The 22,005-nt window shown below is 49.9% G+C and overlaps 1 protein-coding gene across 5 annotated transcripts in view; it reads right to left on the reverse strand.

The window, feature by feature from the left end:
- Nucleotides 1–242: 242 nt before the first annotated feature.
- Nucleotides 243–22,005, reverse strand: part of PBX3 (PBX homeobox 3) — a 103,795-nt gene continuing 82,032 nt past the window's right edge. For 2 of the 5 annotated variants that reach the window (XM_015644653.1, XM_019008449.1), the window contains exons 3-9: nucleotides 21,686–21,927; nucleotides 17,547–17,737; nucleotides 15,640–15,775; nucleotides 9,155–9,320; nucleotides 7,842–7,954; nucleotides 6,917–7,006; nucleotides 243–4,211 (exon numbers count right to left, since the gene is read on the reverse strand). In XM_015644653.1, the coding sequence (XP_015500139.1) occupies nucleotides 4,119–4,211; nucleotides 6,917–7,006; nucleotides 7,842–7,954; nucleotides 9,155–9,320; nucleotides 15,640–15,775; nucleotides 17,547–17,737; nucleotides 21,686–21,927 (1,031 nt within the window). In that variant the 3' untranslated portion in view covers nucleotides 243–4,118. The remainder of the gene's footprint in view (nucleotides 4,212–6,916; nucleotides 7,007–7,841; nucleotides 7,955–9,154; nucleotides 9,321–15,639; nucleotides 15,776–17,546; nucleotides 17,738–21,685; nucleotides 21,928–22,005) is intronic. The other 3 variants (XM_015644652.2, XM_033518392.1, XM_015644654.1) reach the window with 2 other exon arrangements.

The raw sequence follows: 22,005 nt of genomic DNA on the forward strand, positions 1-22,005 counted from the left end.
GACTAATAAAATCCTAATATGATACAGGAATGGGGAGCATATCATAACTCCTCTGTGGCTAATACAATGCAGGCAATAAATCACTCCAGGGCTTATCCTTAACAATTGTATCAGAGCTTTCTGTGTCACACTGATAACTCAGTCCCTCTGATCTAATGGTTCACTTTTCTTCACAGTCCATATGGCAGTGACATTAAAGCTAATGAAATAAAATAAAATTTGCCAATCTTTGAAGAATTCCATTCTTTAAAAAAGATGTATTTTATTAACACAAACTTGAAACATCTTCAGTTACTCACAGTTACTTTTATCACATTGGAAATACATGGCACAGACACTGGCAGTGGCCCTGCACACGGGCTCGCGTGCGGTCAGGACATTGCTGCAGGATCTCAGGGCGCCGTCAGCCTCACACACGCGGTGCCAAGTCAGCACTGACCCAGCCCCAAGGGGCACGGATCCTGCCATGCCCCACGGTGTCCCCAGCTCTTCCCTCCCTGGGCTCAGGATCCCTCATTGCACCCCAGGCTGGGCACACAGGAAGCCGGGCACACGGGGACCTTGTCACCTGCTCCGCTGCCAGCAGATGGAGGTTTGCTGTTCTCTGGGGGGGCTGTGGGGCTGCTCCCATGCAGGTCACAAACAGAAGCACCACGTCTCCCCAGCTGCAGGGCTGCTCATAGCTCCCCGTGCAGGACACCCGGAGCAGTGGCCGTGCCGAGGTCCCCACAGGTCAGACGGAGCTGGGGACGGTCCCAGAAGTGGCTGTCGAGCCGTGCCCAGGGGAGCACTGTGGGTCTCTCCTCCAGGCACCCTCGTGCCTGTCCCAGTGATGGATGCCTCAGGTAGGTGCCGGGCACAGGAGATGGCGATTCCTGGGACCTGCCGCAAATCCTCCTTTTGGTCCTGCTGTGCTCCACACAGGCTCTCTGGGCTGGCACCTCCCATGGCTCCGGCTGCAGCGCTCTCGTGTGCCAAAAGCTCAAACGTGGGTGCAGGGAATCGGGATGGTGCCGCTGAGCTGGCAGGGTGGGAGAGCTGAGGATCTCCTCCCCTGGTGTGAGCCGCTGTTCTTCCGAGGCTCCGACACCCTTCAGGGTGTAACTACTGGGTGAAACACAATATACCGTCAGCAGCTTGATCCTAGTACTGGTGCTGGCAGTAAACCTCCCTGATGCGTGATCAGGCCTCAAGGATAAGATGTTTATTATTTGCCATGGAACCACGCGGCTGCTCTCCAACGTAAGGAAAACCAAATTGCACTTGTAATTCAAAGGGACCCAAAGCCTTAATGCTGTAAAGCAGCAGCTAATGATGCCCAGCGGGCGTGGGGCACGCAAGGGCGGCCCAAAGGTTGTTGATGGCCTTCCTATGAACCTCCTCAGTGTGTGACAGGTCCTTGCCTGTGGCCAGCAGAGATGTGATCAAGATGAGGGACGTCTGAGTGTTCATTACGCTGCCTACTACGCCTCCGCTGACACACTTTACATTTAAAATATAAAATACCGTTTCCACTGAGCTGTAGCATGAGCACTGAGCCTGTGGACTTGGGGAGCTCCATTAGCAAATGCAAATTGTTGGGTGCTTTGTCCTCAGCATGCAGAAGTCTTCGGCAGTCCACAGTCCCCACCTGCCCCAGCTCCCATAACAAAGGTTTTGCAACGCATGTCTAGCTATTTACCTGTTAATTTAAATGCACCACCTGTAGAAGGAGAAGCACCGTTCAATTCCAGACCTAATCGAGGTGAGTCTGCTCTGTGAAGGAGAGCAGCAGCAGTCACTGGTGCGAGAGAGCATGGGGTGCCGTGTCCTCATGGCCCAGGGGGGAGAGTGGGAGAACAAAGGTATTTTACAAAATAACCTGATACAAGAATTGTAGAGAAAAGCTGAACCACAAGCTCATTGAATCATGCAAATAATTGTTCAGCCCCCAAAACAGCATCTGAAGGCTTGAACAGCCAAAGGGAAGGGAAGGTGATGGCCCAGCAGCTCCTCAGAGGCACCGAGCCGCGGCTCCAGCCAAGCAGGGGCTGGTGCTGGTGAGCACTCGGCCTCCTCCTGCCTAGCTGCACTAACCCAAGTAGTGAGTAGTTATATTTATCAAAGACCATTTGCTGCAAGTGATTAACGTTAATTTGATTTCCTGTGAGTCAATTTCCTTGAGATATGGTAAATAGGCTATTACCTGTTATTGACCTTTACTTTATTAAAAAGACTTAAAATTAGCATTTATATATATACGTCCTTCCAAAAAAGTTTTTTTAATAAAGAAAAATATTTTTATAATCACATTAGACTTGCTAGCTGAGGCTATAGCTACAAAGTTAATGTTAAATAAAAATGGTAATTAAGAGTGAATATGATGATGGCTTTTAAACTCATCTAAAGGCCTGACCCCTTCCTTTACCTCTGCTTGATTTGTGGCTCCCAAGCAGAGCAGGGTGGCAGCGGAGGCAGGCGCTGGCAGGTAGAAGCCTTTGCCCAGGATGTGCCTCTCCCAGGATTTCCAGTTCTCTCCTGGCAAGAGGGCACAAGGACCTGCTGGTGTTTAAAGAGATGCTCAGCTCCTGCTCCATGCCAGCTCACTCTTCTGGAGACCAGCGCATCTCCTCAGGCAGACTTGAACTGAGCAGGAAGAAATTACATCAACGTTTGATCATGAAAGCAAAAAGTTTATTCATGTTTGAAACTACATTTAACTACCACGAGGAAGACTTTTCAATCCAGGGTGTAATCCAGTTAGAAAGTAACACGAAACGGTTTAATACATTAGAATCACTGCCACAAATTATTTTCATGACTCAATCAGTTTCAGAATCGCATACAATACAAAAGAGAGAGAGAAAGGGCCCCTGCAATCCAGGGGGATGTACAGTACTGAATACTGAAGTCTGTATGCATTACAATTAGTTGTTGGTTTTTGCGTGTATTAGTAACAAGATGAAGAACATTCAAAATGCTTCTCAGTATTTACAACAGTTGCACTGTTTTGTGTCCAACCTAAGACCCCATGTTTCCACTTCCGCTTCTTTAGCAGTTGCCAAGGCAACCCTGATTTGTAGGAGATTACAATGTACATTACATTTCGTGGGGAAACAAAGAGTTAATTACAAGATGCAAAAAGATAAGAAAGAGACAAACTACAGCGTGAGTATCGTTCAGAGGTAGTAAGTGAGCACTCTAAGCTACAGAACATGTTGAAAGTCTATTGGTTTGTATGAGTTCGCATGAGGTAATAAAGCTGTGTTTGATTGGTGAGATGTATAAATACTCTTTTGCTACACTATGTACAACACTCCATATCACGGTGCTTTTTCCTTTCCTTTTCCTTTGTTTGTGGTTTGCTGCCAAGCAGAGGCACCAGCCCTTGGCAGGCGTGGGTAGCACCCAGCTCGTACTGTAAAACCCCGGGTGGTGGCGTGCACAGAGACCAGCAGCAAGAGTCGTCGTCTCCCAAGAACAACCTGTGTTCGTGTCGGATACGGAGAGGAGACTTGGGCTCCAGGGGGGCTTTAGCAAGAAAAGATGCTCCTGGTTTCCAATCTAATTTGTAAGACAATAGATCTCAACAAAAATGTGACGAATAAGGATTCTTAAACACAACCATTGTTAACCGAAGTAACTGAACAGCTCTTTTTATTCCAGCTCTGTGAGAGATATGAAAAGATGAAACACAATCAAAGTCTGTGATTCCTGTAGACTTTCCATGGAAATATGCACACAATTAAATTTGGGTGAGGCGGTTCTTTGTGTCTGCTCTTGCTACTGAGGTTAAGCTTGTCCTGTACTTTTACCCTTAAGGCCAAGTAATTGGCAACTGTTAGACCAACATCATAAAACTGCTGATAATAAATTATGATAAAATAGTTACAGGGCTATAAACAATGCTAAATCTTGGCCTAATTGGATAAAGTGCTTTTTAACATTGTGTGTTTTAAGTATAAATACAAATGATTATGATACCTTTAAAAAACAGATTTACCAAGTTTTCTAGTAAGACAAGGTTTTACAGTAAAGCTGTAGGTGGTTGGCTACAAAAAACTCTTTTCTTTTTCTCCTGCAACTCTGAATGCACTAATCAAGGCATCTCAGCTCAGGGAAAAAGTGTTGCTAGGAGATTAGTTAGAGGTATCCGAGTGCACACTTCCCGGCCCTTCTGTAGGGGAAGTCACAGAAGATGGAGTGGTTGCGTCCTGCCAGCCTCCATTAGCCTGCAAAGGCAAAAACAAGTCAATTGATACCATTGCTATTTTAATTACACCAGGGGCTGACTGTGGGGCTGAGGGGCTCTGGGCAGGGGAATGTCCCGCACCCCTCTGGCTGCGCCAGAGTGAGGCACGGGATGTGCCCAAGCAGGGAAAGCAGGAGCCCTTCAGCCAGACGTTGGCTGCAGTCAGGGCTGTGGGATTTCTGCAGAGATCATCCCTGCTCTAATGAGGAACATCCCTTCACCGGCACTTCAGCTTTTTCCCCTGAGAAGACAAGCCTGGGGCAATCCGTGTTTAACCCCCGCGTCTCCCCTCACTTCCCCAAGTTGGGAATGGCCTCTTCCCACTGGCAGGGCCCTCGGCAGAGCTGCCCCGCCTGGTTCCCTGCACAAGCCCCCCCAGGTCCCTGGTGAAAGACAGAGAGGATCGCTTTTGCAATTATCCGCAGCGGCAGCCCCGCTCCGGCCCGCTCCGTGCGGCCCTCCCGCCTCAGACCTGCCTCAGCACGAGCAGCGCAGCAACAAATTTGCCTTATGTCTTGGCCAATCGAGGCAATTGCTGGAATCAATGTCTGATCGGATTTCGGCTGTGGCAGACAGCTTGTCGCTACATATTTTTATGTCAGTCAAGAAGAGGGAGGCGCGGGGCTCGTGAGTTGGGGGACGCTGAGTGGAAGTGACGGGGAGGCCTCAGCGCAGCGCCCGTGAGAGCCGCCCGGGCCGCGCCGCGCTGCCCCCGGGGCTGGCAGGGAAAGGTTAGCGGGGAAATGTGCTCGTGGGGCTCGGCCACCCAAGGCCTCCCGGGCCGAGGGACACTGGGGAGACGCGTAGGGGCAGCGGCGGTGTGGCGGGGGACCCCCGGCCGCCGCCCCTCGCAGCCCACAGCCAGCCCGGCCCCGCACTCATCGATCACGGCAAGGGAGCGCTGAGCGGCTGCACCAGGGGAGAGCAGCCTCGGTAATTATCTCCTCTGCAGATGAAACAGCAAACAACGCAGCTTCATCCTGACAAACCCAGGGGTTCGGGTTTTCCCTTCAGTGAAATTAGCGGCAGCACCAACCCGCAGCACCCCAGGGCTGAGTCCCCGCCGATACCCGCGCACTGCTCAGCACAGACCCTGCTCCGATGCGGAAACACCGCGAGCTTTTATTTCGGAACCATACGAGAATCTGCTTAGAGAAAGAAAAACTCTTGTGCAGATATGAGTCTAAAGATATTCCATCTGAAGTAAACATCATTCCTCTTTTATCCAAATTTATAAACAACAAATGTACAATATTTTTACTCAGCTTGGCAGCTGGAAGAGAGGTTGTCAGCAAGCATTCTTTTTTTCAAATAAATTAATCCTTACTCTGGTGGTTTGAGATTATGCACTGTATTATACAACAGCGCCTTATCAGGCCTCATCAGTGAAGATGGAATTCATGTCTGTAAAATGCTGCAGGCAATCACAGTTTCATATTTTATCATGTTGATAAGGATATCGCAAATTCTCTGAAGCATTTCAAAACACTTAAATGAAAAAGGAGAAATGCAACTAAAAGGCTTTTTATATGGTTTGTTGTGGGTTATTATGAGTTATTTATAAATCCAAAAAGAAAGATTTGACATTTCAAATGTAAAAGATTTGAGTATTTAATGGTACTTTTTTCCCCTTACAATTGAACATCTTCAATCACATTTTAAATCATTAATATTTACTCTCATGGCAAGTGGCAACTCAAAACGGGGGGAAAACCTCCCATTCCCTATGGCTGCAGCAGCTCACCCTGAGTCTCCCCATTCCCCTTCTCCGTGGGTTTCTGGGGCTGCGCAGCACCTGTACCCCAATCCACATCGGTTGGGAAGCACCGGGATAAACCCTATGAGGGGGGAGAGGGTCACTAGACTGGGAATTCTCTACAGTAATTTTAGAGTCCATGAGTATGAAGGAAAACAAAGAAAAATCACCTCTCAAGCAAATATGAAACATTAAAAAAAAACAACCCATAAAGCACTAATTGCTGCAGCTGTAAGTGGGAGAAACAAGCTGGGGATGAGGGATGAGCGGCTGTGCCTGCAGCCCCGCCGCTGCCGCAGGGATGTTCCATCCCCGCTCCCAGCCGAAGGAAGAACGCATCTCCACGTTGATTTATCCCGGTGCCTCGCGCGCAGCCGCGGGCACGGCCTGCCCAGCCCGGGCACTGTCACATCCCATCGCTCACGGCCGGCGGGAGGACATTTAGCACCTATCACCATCAAGCCCATAATCCCTGCATTTACTGGCATCTGTTAGCCAGACTGACTGTTCGCTGCCGTTTGGAGTAACAAGGCCAAAGGTGCCTCTTAAACACAGGAAAAAGGGCACCCTTGAAATGGCCAAAGTTGTGTCGAAGTCTGTCAGGGCTGGCGCTTGGCACAGGCAGCACAGCCCAGCAGAGCTCCCTGCCCGGCTGTTGAGCCGCAGGAGCCTCTTGCAGGCTATTACCTTTTAACTCATAAGGCTGAAACAAATAAAAATTCAAACCATTTATAGTCACAGATCTGGAATTTCTCTCTTCTTACACTAACAAGCATTACAGCTGCACCAAGGGCTGTTGTGTGGTTCATCCCCAAAGATGTGATATTACACAACACTTTTGCAAGAGCAATTAATACAGGTATTAATGACTGCATTTACCTGTCACTGCGCTTACGGCTCTCCAAACCACTGTTCCCCTGGGTACTCACATTTAAATTATGTGGACTGTACAGTGAATTTCCTCCCAAGCCATCATTGTATCCTCCCGTCTGATTGATAACATGACGCAGGGTATCCACCTTAAAGTGAGGGGAGACAGGATTCATCATTCCAAATCTATTAAAACATCATCACTTACAATAGGCAACATTTTGAATTATGTGAGCCAAAAGGGTTTAGCATCTTCTATGAAAGGCAAATTTATCAATCAAGACTGACTGGCAGAATTTCAACCAATCCGTGCCTGTTAGAGCCCATACATCTCTGCTGCTCTCACCACCAAACACAACTTCCTCCCAGCACCGCAGCCCGCAGCTCCTTCCCAAGTGCAGCAAAGTGCTGGGAATATTCACCCGCCTGTGTGTGCTGGCATGTGTGGAGGAGATGATGGTGTGTACACAGCACATAAACCACGGAGCCAGCCCTTCTGAGAGGGCTGGAACAGTGACTGGCAATGAGATGTATTGTAATAGCTCAGTCAGATGCTCTCTGACATTTAAGTAAATAAATAAATAGATGAATAAATTAATAAATAAAAGTTTGTCCATTAAATAAAAGAGAGATGGGAGAGTTGTTTTTTTAAAGGGCAGGGGGAGGAAGGAAGAAAGGAAAAAAAGAAAGAAAATTTCACTGGATTTACAGTGTCCATGGAAGTCAGATGCACCCAGTCCCATTCCATGAGCTCAAGCCAGAGCCGAATGCATTCACAAAGCTTAAAATTTCAATCAGAAAAAAATCATTATTTCCTTTATATTTGTGAAATTCAATGCCGGGGTAAGAATAGGCCACATCCAGAAATATGCAGCCTCCACTCTGCAGCGAGGCCCAGACCAGTTAATAGAGCCAGAGTAAGGTGGAATTTTTAGCCCAAACCCTACCCTGCCAGAAAGGCCCTGCTGGGGGCATTTCTCCTACCTGTGACTGCACATTGGCTCCGACTTGGGACCCCTGGTAAGAATCCCCATTCAGACTCTGCATGTTCATGAACATGTCCCCAGAATTTGGGAGGTTAAAAGAACCAGAAGAACCTGGAAAGGAAAGAGTTAGGTAGCTGAATAACAGAGAGCTGCAAAAACATAACCCCGAGACCTGAGGGCAGGGGAAGGAGAAGCAGCAGGAGAGGAGAGGACAGGCAGGGCTCAGTGGAGGGGAAGTTGCTGCCCTGGCGCAGGGTGAGCGTGGCCACCGGCCCCCCACAGCGGCCACCACATCCCGGCTCTCACCCCCACACCAGAGCTCTGCTGGGCAAGCCTGGAGGCTCCCTGCAACCCAGGGCACCTCCTCTCTCTGGAAGAGCAGCCTGTACAAGAGCGTTTCCATATCAGAGCTGTCCCCCTGTGGATCACTCCATCATGAGTTGCCATCACCAAACACTCATTTTGAGCCTGTGCTTTGTGTCTCCTTCCAAAGGAAATTGTTGGCAGTTCCCAACTGTGTGGTTTATTACTGTCAAAGAAGGAACCTGTTTCTTACTCTCTTTTAGTTAAAGTCTTTTCCCCATAGCTCTCTATCCTCTTTGAAAGTTGTCCACAACTAAGTCACAGCAAAACTTGACTGCAAATAGTGTTTGTGCTTGTGGCAACCTTTGCCCCTGGAGCCCAAAAGAGCAATGCCCCCCTCACACACTCCCTGACTCAGACAGGACAACTCCTGACAGTGCTCAGACTTGCAAAACGTCACCAGCACACCAGTAAGACCTGTAGCAAAACATGTCACAGAGTAACTCCAAATTAAAGTTCCATCCTTAGATTTCTATTTATAACATCTACTCCATTTCAAGCCATCCAGAGTTTAAATTGTAATTAGAGCATGCTAAAATATTCCTCTATTTTGTTGTTATCTTGACAATAAATTTAACAGCTCTACACAACCAAACTTGGATCTCTGCTCCATTTTACATTCTTTTCAGTGAATGAGAAAAAGCCTAAAGTAACTACAGAAACAAAGAAGGTGCCAGAAGCCAGAGCCAGGCAGTTGTTACCACTGCAGGGATTACATGGGCCTCACTCTGCTCTTGCATACAGCTGTGGCAGCTTGGCTGGGACCATCCACGGCACTGCTCAGCCCTCGTGGTCCACCCTGGTCGTTGGGCTCAGGACTGCTCCCTGTGCCATGGCTGCTAAGGAGCTGTCTGCTCCTCATCCCGACCGAGCTCGCTAGGGCGCTGTCGGGGCCCTCTGTGGCACTCGGCCCTCCAGGATGCTCGAAGGCAGCAGCCAGGTACGTACCAGAATTTGGTGTGGTGGGGGAATTGGTCTGGTTGTTCTGGACAGCCGCTGCCACGGCGTGCGCTGCAGTCACGGCCGTCTTTGCCGCATAGAGATTGGCTTCCTCCTGGAACTTCCCGATGTTCTTCTTGTACCTGATTCTCTTATTGCCAAACCAGTTGGACACCTGCAGTGGAGAGAGGTGGGAAACGTGAAGGACACAAAGTGCTTGGCTGGGCAAAGCAGGATCGCTTTGAGATGTGATTTTGAGATGGCAGAAACACAACCCATACCAGGTACCTGAGCACTAGTTAAACATCACTATGGAGCTGAGCAAAACCTGACTCTGCTGCTCTCTTAGCAAACTGGGACACAACAAGTGACTGATGGCTGCATGCATCCTGGAGCTTGCTGCACCACAGCACTCTCCCCTACCACCATGGGCCATTTGTCAGCAAAACTGGTGCAAGACCCAGAATGCTGCTCAGGGGGGACCAAGGTCCAGTTGACTGAGGGCAAGCGGGCAGTGAGAGCAATTGTTCTTTATTTTTGGGTTGGAACAACCTTGGCAGCCCACTCACAGAATTGTGTTTGGTTGGCTGAAAATGAAAGGAATAATATAAATCAATAATGGCTGAAAAGTCACTTTGTCATGTCCCTTTGAAGATGCTGTACTGAAGCCAAGGTGGCTCCCAGGGCATCAGCTATTAACCCACACAGGGGTCACGCCTGGAGCTGCTCAGGGAAGTTTGTACAATCTTGCTTAGGGGCTTTGTTTAACTTCAGCTGCTGTAACAGAGCTCCTAAATAACAAACCCAGTTTGGAACACGGACAATGGCCAACACAGCAGAGACAATAAAAGAACTGCTCCAGTGGTAAAGGGGAAGGGACCAGTGACAGCCCAGTGGCTATCACACAGCCACAGGGTGTGGCAGGGGCTGGGGTCCTGTCACAGCACCCAGTTCAGGATCCTGCTGAGGCAGGAGTCAAATCCTGCTATATTTGATGCATCACAGCTTTTGTTTAACCACAATTAATGGAAAACCTCTGGCCTTTACCAGTAATATGGAAGGCACCTTATATATCCTGCTCCCCTGATAATACTCCACCGTATTCTATATATTGCACTTAATATCACCTTGTCAGTCAGAGAAGCAATAAGGCATTAATGAAACCTAGCAAATAATTATTGTGTACAATCAGATTATGCTTTATTAACAGTATCATAATTGAGGAATCTCTGCACATCAACTGTATTGTCCACGGATGTGCATGAGACCCCTCTGTTTATGCACACCCCTGGACCAATCAAACAACAGCCATCACTAATAAAGGTTTATTTAATTCTCACAGTAAAATTTTAATATCACCAGCAGCCTGGGGAAGCCTCAACGAGTGGATTTGCTTGACATCAGATCGTTTCCATTCTGCTAGTCCCAATACTTCTTAATCTTTAATATCAAGGCAATTAAAATTAATGGCCACTCATCCAGAGCCACTGTGGGCAGTGTTTCCTTGACATCAATTGTTTGATGGGATTACCTAGAGGTTAAACTAACAAGCAAGGTTTAATTGGAAGCAATGAGAGGAGCAGTGCTCGTACGTTATGTTTAACCCGCACAGCACATCTAAAGGAACATCCAGAAATGTTCAACTCTTCCTCTCTGAGGCGCGCGCCCTGCGCGGTGTCGGGGCTGCTGGAGGAGCCGCAGCAGCCTGGGGCGGGCACGGTCACTACCCCCATCCCTCTGGCCCAGGAGCCTGTGTGCCCCCATGACACACCAGTGCAGGGCAGAGTGTGCCCGGCCCGGGGACAGCCAGGGACACACAGAGACACCCAGGGGGCTGTGGCTGCAGCTGGACAATGCTAGGACAGGGCCAGGGCACTGCTCCAGCAGACTGCGCCAGGCAGGATTTAGGATCCCTGCCTGCCTGGAGCACACCTCACCTGGCCTGTGCTGCTGGCACTGCCATGGCTCCAGGGAAGACCAGGCTGCAGGTGCTGGGCTCCTCCGTCAGCACCGGGACCTGGCTCCTCACTCAGACCTGAGCTCACCCTCAACATGGAAGTTGTCTTCATCGTGAGCTGCCTCACAACACATTTTTCATTAAAACAAACTATCTCTTCCCATAAAAAAAACAATGAACATCTTTCTCCTCCTGATCATTGAAGGCCAATTAATTAATTTGGCTTAATTGTATATTACATTTCAAACAATACTGTTGCACTTATTTATCATGTTAATTGCAATGTTAAATAAAAAGACAATAAATTATTACTGAAATCATCAGGATGCCTAATGTGGGATTTGGGATGGGGTAAGCCTGCCTTGTGTCTCCAGAGTGGGTGATTTCCTGGGATAAATCAGTGCTCATTCAGCAAAGATGCAGCTGATGCAAGAGCATCACTGCTGGAATTAAGGAGCTACAGATTCATGGATTGTGGAAATCTTTCCACTGTGTTTCCATGTTTGTAGCACACAGTCTGTGGTCCACACCTAAAAGATGGTACAAACCAGAAAACATTAAAAATCAATGTTGCACAATCACAGTCTATGACCTAAACCCAAGAACTTTACCTCCAGAACTATTTCATCATGCTTCAGCTTTTTTCCTTGCTTCCCACAGGAAGTCCAGGGGTAAAAGCCCCTCCATCCACAGTTTTCCCTGTCCAACTGCTCACAGAAGCACTCAAAAGCAGAAGGGGTGAGAGGGGTGCTGGAAACCAGCTCCTGCATCCTTTCTTTAAAACCATGTTAAATATATTCCTTTGTCAACCACATCCTTCTTTTGTTTGAAGCAGTGAAAAATGTTATTGCTGTACTCCACTGCCCCGCTCTCAGCACTGACTGTGCCCTCTCTCCAGCCCATGTGATGGACTGATGCTTGTTTGTGACACCCTGAAAGAGGCTCATCTGCAAAAGTATAAAACATCAGCCTCGCAGCCATGGTAGGGGAGAACAGACAATACAGTTTATCTGCCTCCAACGTGTGCTGATGGGGTAGCTCTAAATTACAGCCGACAACGTTCTCTGCTAAGGACATTTTTTTCCCCCCAGAATTACCTTTTCCACACTCTTAAAAATGAAATTGTGTGAGGTGTTCATCTTAATAAATAGTTTGTCTTTATGCTTTTCTTGAAAAACCTTCTCTACATATTATTTTAAACACCGATATCAAAACTGAAACCATCGATCTCCCACCTGCAATGAAACGATTCTGGGAGACAATTTTCTTTGCAGCTCAGTAAAGTGCCATGGCAGCAGGATTTCCAGTCAGCAGCTTAATCTGGGGGGAGGATGACCCAAAACACTCACTAATTAAGTGTTTGAGGGAGAAAACGTTCTGCCATGAATCTGCCCCCAGCATGTACAAGGTTCTGACAGTACAAGAGAGAAACAGTTGGGATCATCGTTAGGAGAGGCTACAGAGGAGCTTAGCTCAGCCAGGGAAAGGACAAAGCCTCTTCACCTGGAGCCAACAGCTCCAGAGTTTGGAAAGCCATCCCTTAATGTTATTTATTCCTATTTCCAGCTCTTTGGCCCTCCAGGGTATTTGCAGCACAGGAGGTAAATGGGGCATGGTGACAGGCATGGCAAGGTCCAAGGGACACTTGGTCAAGGCTGAAAATACACACACTTAGAGATCTTCCATCAAGCCCTGAGCGAGGTGCAGCTCAGTCACTTCCTCAGATGCCACTGCTCATCCCCTGCGATGCTGCTGCTGCCAGGGTTTCAATGACTCCTCCATTCATTCCAAGTTCTGGGTTGCATCCTCGGAGTTCTGCTGCCAACCACCAGTGCAGTGTGTGTGGGGCAGCTCTGTAGTGCCTGCTCAGAGCTCTTCTGCTACACAGCCTCAAAAATACACACCCTTTTCAGCACAAAGCAAGACACCTCCAACCCAGCTTGACCTACAAAATACCAACTAACCTGCAGTACTGCCATGCAGCCTTTGGAAGTGCCTTTGGAAATCAAAGATTAGAATATCTATGGTATTCATGCTCTCTAGCTGTGACAGCAGATCCATCAGGAGCTCAAGCAAGCAGCTGATCACAGGCACTCACTCTCTCTCATACGTGCTCCTCTCCCATTACATGATACATGACCCCATTTCCAGGCTTTACCATTTCAACCCCAGTTTTTCCAGGTCATTTATAACATCTTCCAAGAGCGAATCCCAGCCGTGGCCAAGGGCCCAGTCCTGCATCCCTGCTGCCAGGCTGGGTGGGCAGCACTGCCCTTGTACCAGGCTGGCAATGTCACCCAGCAAGGCTGAGGTTGCTGGACACAGTGCTGTGGAGGACACAATGCAGCTACTCCTGTCGCTCACTCAGACTTCCTAATGGATTCAAGAAACAACTAATTCATGTCTGTATCAAATATTAAAAAGACAAACCTATATTCCTGTCACAGGCTCTCTGCCACTGCTGGGTTGTTGGACCATCTGCTTGCTTTTTATTTCATTTTACAGCATATACATTAAATCTTATCAAACAACCAATTAAGAAAGAAATCAGATCTATTAGCACTAGAAGCAATCAGTTATGGCTTCTCAAATGTTCCATCTCATTTCCTAGAGTCACTTCAGCCTTATCTTGATCTGTCTTTTTATCTGTACACACTAAGGGATTACTGAGCCCCTCCCTGCCAGGCATGACTCACCACTGGGTGCAGAGGGAACAGCTCTTCAGCAGGTCTGGTGGGCTTTTTCCCATGTCATCTCCCCCAATTACATTAACCAAAACTGAAGAACTTTTGGGTTCTTTAAGTTGATGTTGATGGCATTGCCTCTCCTAACTATACAGCAGGCTGTTGAAGATTTCTGGACACGACTTATTGAAGGAATTGCCACAAACCATCTCATGCCAAGGACTGAAACCATCAGCAAGACCGAGGCTGCAGACCACAGTGCCCTGGCACTCGTGTACTCTCAGGCTGTTTGGCTGGTTCCAGGCATCCACAGCAGCCACAGGGATGCCCAAGGGCAGGGAGAGCAGCCCAGCGGCCCCCATGGCCTGCACCCAGGGGGGCTGCAGTCCTTGTGTGATGCTAAGAGTGAGGAAGGAGCAAGGGGAGAGGGAATGAGCTGTGTGCTGAGTTTCCCTCAAAAACTTCCTGCCCATTAGCACAGCTATTTGTAAATAGTCTGGGAGAAACTGCCTCCCTCCCCATCCTGTAGCTTCCCCTGGCACCGAGCACAGGCACTTCCCACCCCAGTGGGAGTGGGGTACATGTTGTGTGCCAAGGAACAGGCAAGGAGACAGCAAAGCACACACACGTGTCCTGGGGCAGGTCTGCCAGGGCTGATGCTGTGAGTGCAGCCAAAGTCAAGCCATTCCAGATCTGGAGGAGCTGGACAGCCTTTCATTTGAAAGTCTTCAATAAAGTGCCTGGATTTTTATGCATTCAATGGAAGTCTATAAAGTAAATCTCAACTCAGGTCTTAATTATACAGCTAAAGGTTGCATTGCTAATAATGCCAATACTGCAGCCTGCAATCATTAATAGTTAACACATGCGCCGCAGGCACCATTCCTCTCAAGGACCTGAAATATTGATAAGGGAGCTGAGGGAGCAGGGAGGAGCCAGCACACCAGCCCTTGCCACAGCAGCGGGGTGGCTGGAGAACTTGGAAACTGCAGGGCACTTCCTGCCACACAATTTCAAGTTCAAATCAAGCTGTACAAGCCAGATTTGTGTGGGAATAATTGGGGTTTCTGTCAAACACACAGGCCACATGGAATGCCAAGTGGTGCTTTGCTTTTTGAGCTGCTGGTAAAGGAAAACTTGATGGTGTCATCAGCTTGAGCACCCTTGTGAGACACCAATATGAGCTGTGGAGGTACTTTGGCCCACACAGAAAGCAGCTGCAGCCAACGACAGCACAGTCCTGACTGGGGAGGTGCTGGGTTTCTTGCATTAACTTCACAGTAACAGCTGTTGTGTGTGGCAAAAAGAGCAAATCCGCCTAATGCAGTTTTGCCGCAGAGAAACCACTTGTGTTGCTTCAGCATAGCTAGAGGCTGAATTTCTGATTGGCTTAGAAAAACAACTTTGAGCAATCAAAGAAATTTGGATCTATATAAAGATAGATCCTATATTTGTCAATAAACTGTCCTTTCCCAGAAACCCTGCTCAGTTGCAACGAATTCAAAGCAGAGCAATGTTCAGCCAGGAGCCTCACTGCTGAGGTGAAGTGGGGTGCAGATCTGGCCACTTTTTATTTTTATCTTCTCTGTGCACAGCACCTTTGTACCCCAGCACAGCCCCAGCCACATGGGAAGGCAGCCTTTCCTGCAGAGCTCAGCCACATTCCATCAGCCTGCAAACCTCCTCATAGTCAACACACAAATATGGAGGGGTGACAGAGGTGCTTTGGGCAGGCCTGGCTCTTACCACTCACCTCCACTGGAGCCACCTCCCAGAGCCTGGAGGGAAATGGCAGCATTGCAAGGAGAAGCAGGAGACACACTGCTGGTGCAGGGGTCCTCCCAGCTGCTTACCTGTGATACCGTGATGCTGCATTTCTTTGCCAGCTCTTCTTTGGCTTCTTCACTGGGGTAGGGGTTACTGAGGTGGGAGTAAAAATACTCGTTCAAGATTTCCGTGGCTTGTTTACTGAAGTTACGCCTTTTCCGTCTGAAATGAGAAAAGGAAAACACCACTGTTCCTCCAGATGCTAGCAGGTCCCTGGCAGGGCTGGATGGGGCGCAGCAGCCTACATTTCACAGCCTTTGCTGCAGAATAACACAACAGTGCTGTCCTGGCACCCTGATCCCTTTGAGCTCCCCAGCACCATGGGAGGGAGCAGCAGGCAGCGACACCATGTCATGCACCCAGCCCCACAGGCCTCTGGACTCTGCCTCTGGCTTCATATCCCCTTATCCCTGCAGGGTTCATCCCATGGGAGCACAGGCCACATTCACATGCTGTGGCAGAGAAGGTGAGGCAGGTGCTGAGTCAACAGCCTAGCTGCAGCTCCTCCACAGCCCAGTACACAGCCTGGCCCAAAGCTCCTGGCCACGGAGCCCCTCTGTGCCAGCAGCAGCCTGACAGACTCCCTTCCCTCCTTCCCTTCAGCACAGGTGAGCGGGGCCCCTGCACAGCTGCCCAGGGTGAGGACAGTACAGCAGCATGGGGCAGCCATGCTGACGTGTCCTCACACGGCCCTCCCTGAGCTAATTGGCTTCCAACAGCAAGTGGATTTCAGGGCTTTGTGTGCAAGAGCCATCTGTGCCCCTCCTGCCGTGGGCTGCACAGGGCCCAGGCTCTGGCCCGCGTGGGACAGGCCCCAAGGAGCGTCACCTGGCAGAGGCCTTGCGGAGAGCACCCGCACGCTCCGGCCCACTGGCAGCTGCAGGTCACAGTGGCAGCGCCTGCACAGCCGCCGTGCCATCCCTCTGTGCCCACGGCTGCTCTCCTTTTGTGGAACATGCTCTGGAAGGCTCCAGTTAAACATTTCCTTGGAGCTCCTTCCCCCAGGGCTGTTGCAATCACCGCTGTGCCCCAGGCCAGCCGGCAGCCGAGCGCAATCCCCAGCGCGCTCTCGCCGAGTATCACGGTGCTGCTAACTGCGCTGTATCCTGGAGCAGGCAGCTCCCTCCCTAGAGCTATGTTTATCTCATTACTATGCTTCCACTCATTTTGCCTTATTTACCTTCCTCCTTTTTAAAGAAATCACTTTAAAATGTACATCTGCAGGCTCTACCTTTGCGTTCCTGGAGCTCTCCATAGACACCTCCTCCAACTGCCTGCAATTACCCTGATTTCCCACACCTGCCAGTGACCTCCTTGTTAATAACATTATTTTGGTCTTGTTTAGCTCCTCACAGCTTTCAGGTGTGAAGTGCGAGCTGCTGGAGGAGGGAGGCTCTGTGTGGTGCCTGCTGCTCCTCCCTGTTCTGCCTAGCTCCATTCCTACTCTGCCAGGCCCTGCCAGCTGCCAGGGCCCCACGCTGCTGACGGGACCCCTGCGAAGGGGATGGGGCTGGGGATCACTATCCCACCTCATCAGCTCTCAAAACAATTCTGACTGTGCCTAAACCCAGCTCCTAATCCCTGTCTGCCTGCCCCCTGGCAGCTTGTGAAGCAAGCAGCCCACTGAGGCGACTGTGGGTCCTGGGAACAGGCACCGAGCTCCAACAGTGGTGCAGGTGTCCAAGGAGGGGAAAACAAACCCGGTCTTTGCACTGAAATTTGTAGAAAATACCTTGCTGCTTCTGAAAGCCCACTGTGCAGGAAGTCCCTTCCACAGCAGCTGTGGATGAAGGCTTTTGATGGGACAGAGCAGCCTCTCCCACCCATCCCTGCTGACATGGGACACCACTCCAGTATGGCCAGGCTCTCCTGGGCTGCCCAGAAATTACTGCTTCCCCCACAAAAGAGACAGAGGCACTTGCCTCTGCCTTACCTGGCATCAAGGAACCTTGATCTTAAAATCATTACTGCTTCACAAGTGCTTTGTTTGAGCTGCATCTGGATGGAGCTGAATTTTCGATGAATGATGCCCACCATCCTCTCAATCTCCTTGGGAGAAATGGGACGTGTCCGGCTCTGTTCTCTGAGGAGGTTCATTACATGAGTGGTAAATTCATTACATGCCTGTGGAGGAAGAAGAGGCTCAGATGTGGGTTTGTGCTGTCCCACAAGGACACAAGCTCTGACCTGGCTGTTGGGGGAAGGCAGCACTGGGGGCTGGGGATCCTGACATGACCCTGTCCCCCAAAAGGATCCCACCCTGTCCAGGAGACCTGCAGCTGTCCTGGGGCAGCCAGGGGAGCCAAGTGACCATGGCACTGCTCCCATCGTGCTCATCCCTTTCCCTCAGCCCCATGTCCCCAGCCAGACCCCCATGGGCAGGGGCAGTAGGATCAGCCCCTGTGCCAGCTGCGAGCAGGGGCAGAGTGTGAGGTGCCACACCTCACAGCCACATGGGCAACACCCTGAGCCCTGTGCCCAGGTACCCCCCTGCAGCACCGTGTGTCCCTGCACAGACGGGTTCCAGTGACACTGCCCCAGCCTGGCACTGAGGGAAGGGAGCCCTCGATTATCACTCCCACACTGTGACATGTTGATATAAACTTCAGATGGGGCCATCACCAGGAACCCTCTGGTCTGAGCCTCCACACATCCTGCTGTCCTGGCTGCCCTTTGCAGGCTGGAACCTGCCAAAAACTCTGCTAGCTCCCCTCTTCCCTCTAAAGCCAGGCTGCAAAATATGTATGTAATATATCTGACAACCACATTTTCAAGGATTCTCTGACATTTCAATAGATGATGTGAGGGAAGGAGTTAAAAGTGAAAAGTTTATGCATCTAAAAACTCATAATTTCCTATAACATTTGCTGAACGTCTCACAACTTATTAAGTGAAGCCATCTATGAATGCAAATGCTGATTAGCAATTTGGCAATAGCCCAACATTCGCAGAATTCACATAGCTTTTCTTTAAACCAGTAGTTCATACATGATTAATTAGAACATCTCATTTATGTAGTGTGCACTTTAGCTCATTACTCTAAGTAAAATTCGTTAAGTATTTACATTTAGATAATTAAAATCTGGGTACACCCTTAAGAAAGATGCATACACTTCAGGCAAAGTGATTTTTTTTCTTTACACTACTGAAAGTAAATTACAGGCTAATTTACATCCTTGCAGCACCCGTTGGAGGCAGTGCTCAGTGAGCCCTGGTGCAGAGCCCTTCCTGCCACCGCCGAGGGCACAGAGCCCTCTGCTCACCCCAGCACCTGCCACCCCGGCTTTGCCAAGACTCTCCAAGCTCCAGGGGAAGGAGCTTGACATGTCTCACCCTCACTTCCCACCAGCACATTCTTCCTTCCATCAAGGGACAACCCCAGCATGCAGAAGCTCAGGTCCAGCTCTCTGACCGATGGCAGGAGCACCAGTTTGGCTCACCCAGGAAATGTTGTGCAGGAGGGAAAGGGACACAGGCACCAAAATGCATCAGCTCTCCCCTGAGATCAGGCAGCAGTTCTGATTGTTCCAAAATACAGCTGAACCCAAGAATTTGGCACTGGATGGATGTTCCAGGCACAGTTTTCCACAAGCCCCCTTCTTTTCACATCCTGGGAATTCAGTTTTAAAGTACAATAAAATTGGCAACTGTTGCATTAGAAATATTTTCAGGTATGTCTTTTCTAGAAGAGATTTAGTATCAAAAACTGGACTTCAAAAAGCAAAAATTAGTTTCTTGCTTTTAAGAAGCAAAAACCTTTCCCTGACTTTACTTAACTTGCCTGGTGAGACTTGGTTTGGCTGCAGCTGCTTGGAGAGCCTAGGTTTAATTCATCTCCACCAGCACCTCCCTGCTGCAGAGCTGCCTCACACAGCACAGTGGGAGGAAGCTCAGAAAACTCTGATGCTTTGTCTTGTTTCTCTTGTTTATTTATAGCGTCCAAGCTACTTGATCCCTTTTCCAGGACTATTTTTTAGGCCTCTGCTTGGTGCCTGAGATATTATTAATAATGTCAGGTTATAAGTGATGGCCTTGTTAACCTGCTCAGAAACCTTGTAGGAGCAGGGATGCTCCTGCTGCCTCAGTGCTTCATCACGACTGCATGGGAAAAAGAGAGGAAATGGCCCAAAACAGTGTTGAGGTGGCAGCCAGTGCTCTGTAAGGCTGGTGGCAGCTTCTGAGCTGCCACACTTCACCCCAATTCGGGGTGAATTCAGGAGCCATCTGTGAACTTGGGAAGTGGGTTCCCAGCTGCTCCAGGAGGCCTGGGACCCTTACAGTACTTTTGCCTACAGCAAAAAATGTATTTCAGTGTAATTACAGCAGATAGCTTTCAATATGTCATCTCTGTTATAGGAGCTGTAAATTATGGAAGGCGCAGCCTGTGCGTGGCCATTTCTCCTGGCGCCCGACGAGGGAGCGCTGGGTGATGGCGTGACACACTTTCCATTTCTCTTTCCCTTTTTTTTTTTTTTCCTGAGTGCATTCCCCTGACTGGCAACAAATATCAGGATCAAACTCTGCCCGGAAAGCATCTCCAGCAAGGCGCTCTGGTTCCTGCTGCCATGGGACGGCAGGAGTGCCAGCGCCGGGCAGGGATGGCAGGAGCGGCTCTGTGGGGCGGGCAGGTGCCCGGCATGGGCTCCCCACTGCAGGAGGGCTCCTCCTCCCAGAACCTGTGGCGCCAGAGGCTGAGATGCCAAGCCCTGGCTGCCTCTCGGGCACTGCACTGAGACAAACCAGCAGGAGACAGTTTGCTGCCAGGCTGGGAAAATCATCATATGTCTGTTGAGCAGACGTGGCTGGGTGTCAGGATCCGTGGGGAAGCATGCATGTCTCATCCTCAGCTCTACCTCTCTCTTCTGCTCCGGCAGCATTTGAGCATCCTCCAAAATTTCCTGTGGTGTGGACGGATGGCTGTGACATTTCAGCTGAAACCTTTGTAAATGGAGCTACAGGGCAAAAAATGCTCCTGCTTCCCCCACATCATTAAACTTATTAGAGTCCAAGGATGTTTGCCAGGAACCAGCTGCAAGCATGGAGCGGCCGCCTCTCTGGCCCAGCTCTGCCTGCAGCCTGTGTCACTGTGCTGCATGAGACACACTACTGCTGCTGCTGCTGCTGCTGCTGCTGCTGCTGCTGCTGCTGCTGCTGCTGCTGCATGGGCTCGTTAATGCCACAGCCACCCCACCCCTACTACGGCTGCGCCCAGCAGGGCAAGGACAGCTCAGGGCTCCACACAGGACTGCTGGGGCCTTGGGAAGTCAGGGGAGAACAGCGGATTTGCACAAAGACCCTGACAGGTGTTTGCTGAGTTATTTGTTCTCCACTTGAACAACACAGTGAAAGAGACAGCACAGACAAGGCAGTGCCGCTGGCACCTGAGACACACAGTACTGCTGGCACCATGTGGCAAACATTCTCAGTACCACTGGCGTGGCAGAGGTGTTGGATCATCAGGTCCCAGTGGTGAACACAAACCTACAGGTCTCTGCAGCATGCTCTTCACTCCCAACAAAGACACTGTGCTGGCATCTGCTTGTCCCAGGATTTCCCTAGTTCCTGCCTGGGCCAGGTGCTCTGCTGGGGCCTCACTGCCCACTCTCTTCCAGCCTGCTCCAGCTGACGTGCCATGGCCAAGTCTTGTGCCAGTCTCCTGCCACCTGCTCCAGGAGCCTGAGATGGCCAATGGAGCCCTTGTCTGCCTGTGCTCCCCAACTTGCCAGATCCAATTGTGTGAGACCTCATCAGGGCAGAGGGTGGTACTGAGTGACAGACATCACTCCTCCTCTCTGCCTCTGTGGGCTGGGCAAAGGGGAGAAACACAGGCTTGGGTGTTGCTCTTGTGCGGTTACAGACAACAGAAAACACTCAGGCATGCAAGACATGTGTCCTGGCTCCAGCCAGCAGCTCCTTGGAGCCCGACAGACTCCCACCGTGGCTCCCTATGGGCAGAGGAGTGGGGAGGAGAAGGGGAGGAAGGGTTGTGGTCCAGAGTGGGCAGTGCTGGGAACTGGCAAGCAGAGGAGAGCAGCGTCAGGTACATGAACAACTGAGAGGCTGATGTCTGACCTGTTCATATTTCTCCAGCTCTGTGTGATAGATTTGTCTGATCTGGGTCAATTTGGCTCTGTAATCTGAGTGTTCAATAGAGTTATCTGAAGACCCTCCAGAGGCTGCTGCGGCTGCAGCTGCTGCCGCCGATCCCCCACCTTTCTCCGGACCTGAGACTCCTTCTGCCAGAAGCATATTGTCTAGTCTCATTAGCTGAGGATCCGGAGGGTCTTCCTCCTGGGCTCCTCGGATGCTCAAACCTTGGGCAAAAAAGAGAGAACAAGAGAAACAGTCAGTACTTCTGCATTTGCCCAGCCACTGCCCCCTCACTGCCCCCC

Source organism: Parus major, chromosome 17 (genome assembly GCF_001522545.3).
Source record: "Parus major isolate Abel chromosome 17, Parus_major1.1, whole genome shotgun sequence".
Classification (NCBI taxonomy): domain Eukaryota; kingdom Metazoa; phylum Chordata; class Aves; order Passeriformes; family Paridae; genus Parus; species Parus major.